This window comes from Callorhinchus milii, unplaced genomic scaffold (genome assembly GCF_018977255.1).
Source record: "Callorhinchus milii isolate IMCB2004 unplaced genomic scaffold, IMCB_Cmil_1.0 Scaffold986, whole genome shotgun sequence".
In the NCBI taxonomy this organism is placed as follows: domain Eukaryota; kingdom Metazoa; phylum Chordata; class Chondrichthyes; order Chimaeriformes; family Callorhinchidae; genus Callorhinchus; species Callorhinchus milii.
Genome location: NW_024705727.1, coordinates 16,635 through 25,902, shown reverse-complemented (window position 1 = coordinate 25,902; position 9,268 = coordinate 16,635). Strand labels below are relative to the sequence as shown.

The 9,268-nt window shown below is 55.4% G+C and overlaps 2 protein-coding genes across 3 annotated transcripts; both read left to right on the top strand.

The window, feature by feature from the left end:
- The first annotated feature begins 38 nt into the window (after positions 1-38).
- LOC121852581 (phospholipase A and acyltransferase 2-like) lies at positions 39-3,182 on the top strand. 2 transcript variants are annotated; one of them, XM_042346554.1, is made up of 2 exons: positions 39-399; positions 3,122-3,182. In XM_042346554.1, the coding sequence occupies exons 1-2, from the start codon at positions 163-165 to the stop codon at positions 3,140-3,142; spliced, it is 258 nt and encodes an 85-aa protein (XP_042202488.1). In that variant the 5' UTR covers positions 39-162; the 3' UTR covers positions 3,143-3,182. The 2 variants fall into 2 exon arrangements, with proteins under 2 accessions (XP_042202488.1, XP_042202487.1); XM_042346553.1 differs by lacking the exon at positions 3,122-3,182 and adding an exon at positions 1,995-2,169 and having other exon boundaries at positions 73-399.
- On the top strand, positions 2,997-6,071 carry LOC103171704 (phospholipase A and acyltransferase 3; the record flags this gene model as incomplete). Its single annotated transcript, XM_007884494.2, is given in 5 exon segments — positions 2,997-3,252; positions 4,192-4,296; positions 4,740-4,848; positions 5,018-5,271; positions 5,857-6,071. Coding segments are annotated over 5 exon segments (774 nt in total). The 5' UTR covers positions 2,997-3,048.
- Positions 6,072-9,268: the final 3,197 nt, after the last annotated feature.

Sequence of the window (9,268 nt, the reverse complement as noted above, 5' to 3'; positions counted from 1 at the left end):
AGGCACTGTGTAAGTTCATCTGAAATAAACAGCCACACAAACGCACACGCGCCCGCCCTTCGATCCCTCCGCTCCGCTCGCGCCCCCTCCTTCCCCGATGGTTGTTGACGGTGCGTCACTCACCCCCCAGGTGAGCGGGGTGAGCCAGGGATAAACAGCATCATGTCCGCGGTTGAGGACAAGGCTGTGGTGAGGAAGGAGAAGCTGTGGGTAGTGGTTGGGAACCATCAGCACCGTGTCAACAACAAGCTGGATGACAAGCGGACACCCCTGGACGCCTGGGACATCGTGAGCGAGGCCGAGCGATGGGTGGGCCTCGAAGTCCCTTACAACATCAGCTGTGCCAACTGTGAGCACTTTGTCACCAAGCTGAGATACGGTCAGGCTTCCAGCAGCCAGGTGAGATCCCCACACATACCCCCCCCTGCTCCCCACACTACCCCAACCCTCGCTCCCCACCCACACTGTCCCTCCCCATCCTCCCCCTCTCACACTCCCCGCTCCCACCCTCCAAGCCCCCTACCCCGCTAATCTCAGCCCTCGCTCCTCCAACCCACTCTCTCCCTACCCTCCTCCAACACCCTCCACCCCTCGCTACCCCACACTCCCCCCCCACCCCCCTCCCCGACCTACTGCAAGCAAACTTGGCATCGAAGAGAGTGCAAAACGTACCCTAACTTTAAAATGCAATCGAATATAAATCGTACAAATTCCACAATGTTGTCTCTCGAATACTTCGAGCGGTAAGAAGTATTCTTACCTCCTCCTCGTCCCCCTTCAGCCACTATGCCTCGAGGCTCTGGAATTCCCTCCCTCACGCCCTTCGCCTCGCTCCCTCTCGTCCTACTTTCAGGTCCCTACTGAAGACCTTTCTTTTCGACCGCGCCTTCGGTCCCCTTCCTCTCCCTCCCCCCGGCTCGGCCCCAGGATGCGTTACTGTGAAGCCCTCTGAGATGCCGCCCGGGTGAAGGGCGCTATATAAATCCAAGTTGTTGCTGTTGTAAGAAGGAACCCGCTTGTTAGTCGATTGGCAGTAAGTCCCACAAACAGTGACCAAATTATTATTATTATTATTTTTTTTTTGGAGGGGTTAGTACTCCTGGAAAAGCGATCCGCCAACTGACTCGCAACCGGGTTCCTACTCACTGCTGGTAAACACAGGTGTGTGAGTGTGTGCGGGGAGTAAGGAAACTTGCCTAAGGTTTCGCCCTGCCCGAGGAGTCGAACCCAGGGCGCAGATGGACAGGGAGTGAGGTTTAATGTCTTTACCGAGGCACAACGTCTGTGAGGTGTGTGACGTAGAGCCTGAGATTTGGGTGGTGTTAAATAGACACAACATTCTGTATCGGGCACATCACTGTGTGTGTGTGTGGTTTCTGAACAGGTCCAAATTCTCGTGAAGGGCGCACCCAAAGGTTATCTCTCTTAATTTTTTCTCTCTCTTTCATTTCCTCTTTCTTTCGCGCACGAGAGTGAGTCTCTCAAACATTCTTTCTTTGTTCTATGTGTTTTTGGGACGAGGCTTTCAAAATAATAAAAGGATTCGATAGGGAAGCTGCAGATAAACTATCTCCTCTGGTGGGTGGGGGGGGGGGGGGGAATCCAGAATAAAAGGGGGATCATAAACTTCTGCGAAGCGCTTTGTGACGCTTTCTGGCAATCATCCTTTCCAAGAAATAAAAATAATTTGGTCACTCAATCCACGACTGTTTGTGGGACGCAGCTGTGAGCGACTGGCTGCTGCATTTCGCCCGCAAAATACGCAGTCACTACACTTTACAGTATACCCTGCGAAGCGCCTTGGTAGGTCTCGAAGACGTGATAAGGCGCTGCGGCAACTGCAAGGGTTATCATTGTTGTTGTAAAGTGGAGTGACTGTGTTTTGTGGGTGGTTAAGAATGTGTTAGCTCCAGCTGCTCACCTATAACCTGTGCCTGGCCTCTCTCTCTCTCTCCCCCCCCCCCCCCCCACCCCCGTCCCCCCCACACACACAGGTGGAAACAGCTATAGGTGTGGGTTTAGGAGTCGGGGGAGCCATATTCCTGGGTGCTATTGCTACTGCCTGCTATCAGATCATGAAACCTCGAAATCAACACAAGAAGTGACAAACCGAGCTGTACATGGAGTCTCTCTCCCTCCCACTCCCCCTGTGTTTTGGGAATCTCTCTCTCTCTCTCTCTCTCCCTCCCTCTCCTGGAGGGGAGGGGGGGGGGCTATATCTCACATCGTGCCTTTCCGCTTTTCCATTAAAAAAAATACTTTATTTTTAATTCCGTGTGTGGAATGTTCACACACCGTGTATTTTTGATATAAAGGCACCTCCGGGGAGGGAGAGAGGAGAGAGAGAGTGTGTGTGTGAGACAGCGTGAGAGAGAACGTGTGTGCGTGCGAGAGCGAGTGAGTGTGTGTGAGAGAGCGTGAGTGTGTGTGAGCGTGTGCGAGAAAACGCGTGTAAGGGAGCGTGTACGTGAGAGTGCGCGAGTGTGAGAGAGTGTGCGTGTTTGAGAGAGAGAGAGAGAGCGAGAGAGCATGTGATGGAGAGGGAGATGAAAGCGTGAGAGAGAGAGGCAGAGTGGGTGAGGGAGAGAGAGAAAGAAGGCAGAGCACGTGAGAGAGAGAGAGAGAGAGAGAGAGAGAGAGAGAGCGTGTGTGGGAGACAGGCGGAGTGTGTGGGCGAGAGAAGGGCAGTTTGAGTGAGAGCGTGCGTGAGAGGGAGTGAGAGAGGCCGAGTGTGTCAGCGTGAGACGGAGAGAGAGAGAGAGCAAATGGAATCCAGTACGAGTTTATGGACTAAAGTGTAAATAAATGGAGCTGTTAAAACCAGGTTATGTAATTGTGAGTCTGGGAGGAATTTTAATCAAATCAAATGTAAAAGAAATAAAGACTGTTATTTGTTTCAAAGACCGGGTTTCCACATTACTGACCCCTCCTGATCCCAACCCCCAGCTCGGGTGCAAAACCCTTCAACGTCCAGCCCCTCGGGACGTCCTCCTGACGTGAAGGGCGCTGTGTCGACCTAATGTGTTGTTGTTGTGTATTCTGTTGGCGATGGGGCGGAGGAACCTGTGGACTCTGGCAAATGACGTCGCTGCCGTTTATTGCTCGGTGTTTTATTTCTCAGCAATCATGTGCTGGTTTATAGCGGAGGAGAGTGAGCAGACACCCACACACACATACACGCACACACCTAACCACGGACAGAAGCTGAGGCTGTTTATGCTGGGTCGAGTGGACAGTGCCCCGAGAGACACAGTGAGTACACACTGCTTGGGGGACTAACACAGAAAGCCTTTCTGCTAATAGTTTATAACCCTTGTATCCGACACAGTGCCTGATCAGGTCATTGATACGTCTCAAAGCGCTTCACAGAATATACTGCAAAGTGCGGCGACTGTGGGCGAAACGCGGCCTCCAATTACACGCAGCAGTGTCCCACACACAGCCGTGGATTGAGTGACTAGTTGTGTTTGGAAGGATTGTTGCTCCCGGAAAGTGATCCGCCAATCGACTGACAAGCGGGTTCCGACTTACTGCTGGTGTACAGAGGTGTGTGTGAGTGTGTGTGTGTGTGTGTGGGGTAAGGAAACTTTATACAGCGCCTTTCGCCTGTGGTAGCGCCTCCGATTCAAATAACAACAGTCTCCCTTCGCTCGATATGGCGCTTTATCGCGTCGGGAGGACGTCTCAAAGCGCTTTTTAACAGAGTTCGCTGCTCATTGTCTTGTGACTGTGACGAGGAATGAGGTTCAATGTCTCTGCTGCGTCTGTCTGTGAGATGTGTGATGTAGAGCCAGAGATTGGGTGTGAGCGGAGGGGTCATAAAGACACCGTGACGTGTCGGATCGGATCCAAATTCCAGTGAAGCGCTTGCACAATGCCTTTATCCTTTTCTTCTTTCGCACTTCCTCCTTCACACGCCAGTGACGTGCGTGCAATTGGCTGCCGCGTTTCGCCCACAAAATATACAGTCAATTCACTTTACAGTACATACAGTATATTATTATTATTATTATTATTCGGTGAAGCGCTTTGAGATGTCTCGGAGACGTGATGAGGCGCTGTATCAAATGCAAGGATTGTTATTATTATAACAAGTCATCACACTTGATAATAGTGAGTCCCGTGAAGCGCAGAGAGATGTGCTCCTGATATATATATATATATACTGTATATACTCTGTGATTCTATCAGGAAACCTGTGTGTCACGGACCCAGCAACTGAATGTATCTGAATGGGGAACAGCCAGAGCCTCTGCCATTGATCGGGCTGTGACGGGACACATGGATTTAGACATTGTGAGTAACGAGTAAACATACCCCTCGCTCCCTCTCTCTCATACACACACACTCTCTCTGTCTCACACGCGCTCTCCCTCACACGCTCACTTTCTCACTCACGCTCTCACTCGCACTCACTCATGCGCTCACTTTCTCACTCTTACATACACTCTCTCCCACACTCTCTCTTCCTCACTCTCTCATACTCTCACACACACTCTCTCTGTTTGCCTCCCTCTCAGACACACTCTCGTACTCCCTCTCTCACACACAGACTCTCTCACACACAGACTCTCTCACACCCGAGCTTTCTCTCTGCCTCTCTCACTCTTATCTCTCTCACACTCTACCTCTCTCTCTCACACTCTCTGACACACACATTCTTTCATCCACAAAATGATGCCTCTCACACACACACATTCTCTCTCACACTCTCTCTCTCTCTCTCTCTCTCTCGCCAGCACCATGTGGAGCCAAAGCCCGGGGACCAGATAGAGATTTTCCGTCAAACTTATCAACACTGGGCCATTTATGTGGGTAACGGATATGTCATTCACATCACTTTACCCAGTGAGTAACCCCTTCTCCCCACTTTCTGACAGAGTGATGTATTTTCAAGCTGGTGTGAGCGAGTGTGACTTAGTACGAGTGAGTGTCAAAGGATGTGAGCGAGCGTGAGCAGGTGGGAGCGAGCGTGAGACGTTGCGAGCGAGCGTGAGCAGATGTCGCTCTTCCCCAGATAAGGCCTGCAGCGGCATTTCCTTGTTTGGGGTGAGAGCGCTGGTGAAGAAGGAGCTGCTCAGGGATGTGCACCGGGGTGACCATTACCAGGTGAACAACACGTTGGACTCGTTGTGGCCGCCGCGAGCGGCCGAGGATATAGTGCGCGATGCTGAGAAGTTCGTGGGCCTCAAAGTCAGTTACAAACTCTTAAAAGCCAACTGTGAGCACTTCATTACCCGGCTGAGATATGGCGCGGACTGGTCTGGGCAGGTGAGACTCTCCTCCTCCTGTATGGGGGCAGTGTGTCCGGAGGTGGTGGTGGTGGTGGGTGGGGTGGTAGTGAAAGTATAACTGTTAAAGTGCACGTGTGCCGCGGTGTTAATAACAGGAGCCTCGTTACAGGAGCTGTCATTAATTAGTCAATTACAGGAGCTGTCATTACAGGGAGTCCTGTCGCTCAGTGGTTAGAGCACTCGCTTTGCAAGCGAGAGACCTGAGTTCAATCCCAGGCAGGTCAGGGCGAAACCTCGGGCAAGTTTCCTTACTCCACACAGAGCCCTAATAATAATCCCTCCCAAAAAAAAAACAACAACAATAAATTGGTCATTTTCAATCCACGACTGTTTGTGGGGACATTGCTGTGCGCAATCGGCTGCCGCTTTCGCCCACAAATATATACAGTCAATTCACTTTACAGTGTGTTCCGTGAAGCGCTTTGGGACGTCCTCGCGACGCGAAAAGCGCTATATCAAATGCAAGGATTATTATTATTAATATTATTAATTGGCTAGCGATAATCTAGCTCCCTCGTCCACCTTTAACCTGTGCCTCTACCCTCCCCCCCCTCCACCCCAGGTATGGAGATTCTTGAACCTGCTCTACGTGATGGGTATACCGGTCAGCCTCCGCGTCAGAAAACACCTCTATAAGCTCAAGAGACAAAGCAAGCCGTCGTAAGCGGAGTATCTCTCCTCCGCCTGCCCCCGCTTTTCCGTCCCGCGGACACCATCCGCGGAAGGTCCACGCGGGGCGTTTTTGACCGGAGCGAATAAGCGGAGCCGTGGGTGGGTGTGGGTGGGGGGGGGGTGTGTGGGACGTAAAAAGAAAACAAAAAAAAAACCGGGATGTGTAATTGTGAGTCGGCGAGTAAGTTAATAAAAACGAAACTGTGACCGTTGGTTCCCCCGTTGCCGCCCTCCTGTTGCGGAGTCCTGACGCCCGGCGGTCAACGGACGTAACCGCCTCGCAAGCGAGAGACCCGGGTTCGATTCCCGGCCGGGGTCAGGGGGCGAAATACTGGGCAATTTTCTTTACTACGCGCACACGCACACGCGGTCACGCTCACACACGCGCCACTGTTTACCAGCGGTCAGTAGGAACCCGGTCGTCAGTCGATCGGCGGATCGCGTTTCCGGGGGTAATGATCCCTTGGGGAAAAAAAACTGTCCCCTTATGATCCACGACTGTGCGCGCGCGGCGGGTGGGGGGGGGGCTGTTGAGGGGGAACGGGGACGTGGCTGTGCGCAACCGCCTGCCGCACTTCGCCCCCAAAGTACCCGGTCACCGCCGCAGCACTCGCCCGCTGTGCCCCCACCCCACACCCACAGCCCCGCCCCACACTCCCCAACCCACACCCCCCCCCCACACACTCCCCACCCATCCCCCCTCACACACACCCCAAAACCATCCCCCCACCCCACACTCCCCACCCCACACACACCCCACCCACCCACCCCCACCACCCACACCCCCGCCCCACACACTCCCCACCCACACTCCCCACCCCCCACACACCCCACCCAGCCCCCCACCCCACACACTCCCCACCCCCACACTCCCCACCCACATCCAACCCCCACTCACACTCCCCACCTCCCCCACACTCCCCACCCCCCCCACCCGCACCCCCGCCCCACAAACACTCCCCACCCCCCATCCCCACCCACACTCCCCACACCCCTCCATCCCCCACTCACACTCCCCACCCCCCACCCCACCCACACACTCTCCCCCCCCCACCCATACCGACCTGACCGGCCCTCCCGCCCTCGCCACCGACGCTCGGGCCTCTCTGCCCCCACGCAATTCCCGCGCCTCCATCCAAAATAAAACAGAACTCACCGTGGGGAGTGGGGGTGGCGGGAGCGGCGGCGGCGGCGGTTTGAGGCGATCAGCTCGGGAGGCGGAGGCGGAGGCGGTGACGGTTGGTCCCGGGCGCCATTTTGGCGCCTTTCCCGCCCAAACCCAACGGTCGAAGCGCCGCGTGCGGGGCGGTGCGCGCGCACCCGCGCGTCGCGCGTCACTTCCGGCGCGCCCTCGTCGGCGACGGCGGCGGCGGCGGCGGTTCGGACCCCCGGCCCCAGAGCCGCGCTCATGTCTCTCTCTCTCTCTCTCTCTCCTCTAACTCTCTCTCTCTCTATCTCCATGGTGATTATGTATTAGTTAATCTGTCTATCTATCTATCTCACTGCTGGTCACCCGTCCCTATCGATTGAGGTGGGGGTCGATGGGGGGGGCGGGAACGCCAAGACTACAAGTCCCAGAAGCCCCCGCGGCACCCTGGCAACCGGAGCCACGCCCCCTTGGCAACGGTAAACAAAGGCTGTCCTCTGACAGCAATGGAGAGAGAGACACAGACACACAGACACAGACACAGACAGACAGAGAGAGAGAGAGACACAGACAGACACAGGGAGGGAGAGAGGGAGGGAGAGGGGGTCCTGGTGAACGCTAACGTTGTAGCCGGGCGCATTTTCGGAGGTGAGGCCGGCGCGGTCAAGGGCGGGCGACCGGACCCAACCCGACCGACCCGACCAACCGCGCGTCCTCGATCGCGGTCACCCCCCCCCCCACCCCCCCGGGCACTTGACCGCGGGGGCCCTCTGCGTTCGGCGCCGCCGCCCGGTCGGGGCGGGGCGGGGCGTCGGGTACCGGCGGGCGAAGGGCGCGGCGGGCGGCCATCCGGCCGCGCGGGGCGGGGTCCCGCCAAACAGGGGCGGATCGAGTGACCAAAGTTGTTGTTGTTGTTGCTGTTGGTGGTGTTTTTTTGGGGTTGATTTTCAGGAATTATTACCCCCCCACCCACCCACCCCCCCCCCCCCGGAAAAGCCCGTGAACTGACAACCGCAATCGGCCGCCGCGTTCGCCCCCATATATACAGTCGATTCACTTTACGCTGCGTTCTGCGAAGCGCTTTGGGACGTCCTCCCGACGTGAACAGCGCTATATCAAATGCGAGGATTATTATTATTATTATTATTATTATTAACGAGGTCCTTGCTAACTGCTGGGTTAAACAGAGATGGTGTGCGCGCGCGTGTGTGTATGGATTAAGGAAACCCGCCTAAGGTTTCGACTCGACCTGCCCGGCCGAGTTGACCGCAGGTCCTCTGGCTTGCGAGGCGAGCGAAGCTGACCGCCACGCTGCGGGAATCCTTCCACAGGAGCGGAAAGGAAGGGAGCGAGCGGGGCGGAGGGATCGAAGAGCCCGCGGGGCCGCGCGCGTGGCTGTTATTTCAGATGACGTCTTGGAGGAGGGCAAATATAAAGTGTGGCCGTTTTTCCTCTCCCCCCCCCACCCCACCTCCCACCCCACCGCCCCGGACAGGAGACAGGCGATGGAGTTTCACAAGGCCAGCTCAATACAGGTGATCGACATGCACAAAGACAAGCACACCTTCACACTGAATGAAGAAGCTCTGAGCCGTGTGCTCCTGTCTGACACTGTCCAGGACCTAGATGTGGTGGTCGTGTCTGTAGCCGGTGCCTTCCGCAAGGGCAAGTCCTTCCTCCTTGACTTCTTCCTACGCTATATGTATATGCAGGTACAGACGTCCCTCTCTCTCGCCTTCCCCAGCCACACACACACACTCACATACACACACCGTACACACGCACACACACACACACACACGGTATGCACACACACACGTACAAACACACACAACAACAGGAACTTGCATTCATCTCGCGCCCTTCACACGGGGTAGCTTCCCGGAACGCTTCACCGTGGCAGAGTCTGTCAATGAGCCAAGGGCAGAGGGAAGTAGGAAGCGACCATAAGCGCGATCAAAAAGGAAGGTCTTCAGGGCGGGATTTGAAGTTGGGGAGGGAGGGGGCAACGTAATCATCGTTGTCATTGTTTTCTTGCTGTCATGAACTGCCCTCCTCTGATGTACACCCGTGTGAACGACAGAAAATGGGACGAGTTGGTAACTGGCTGTGTAATGACGATGAGCCTTTGACCGGCTTTAAGTGGAGAGGAGGG

Excerpts from the sequence above, each read along its gene's own strand:
- LOC121852581 (XM_042346553.1), top strand. The coding sequence starts at position 163 with ATGTCCGCGGTTGAGGACAAGGCTGTGGTGAGGAAGGAGAAGCTGTGG. Across the intron at positions 400-1,994 it reads GTCAGGCTTCCAGCAGCCAG|GTGGAAACAGCTATAGGTGT; the intron begins GTGAGATCCCCA and ends CCACACACACAG.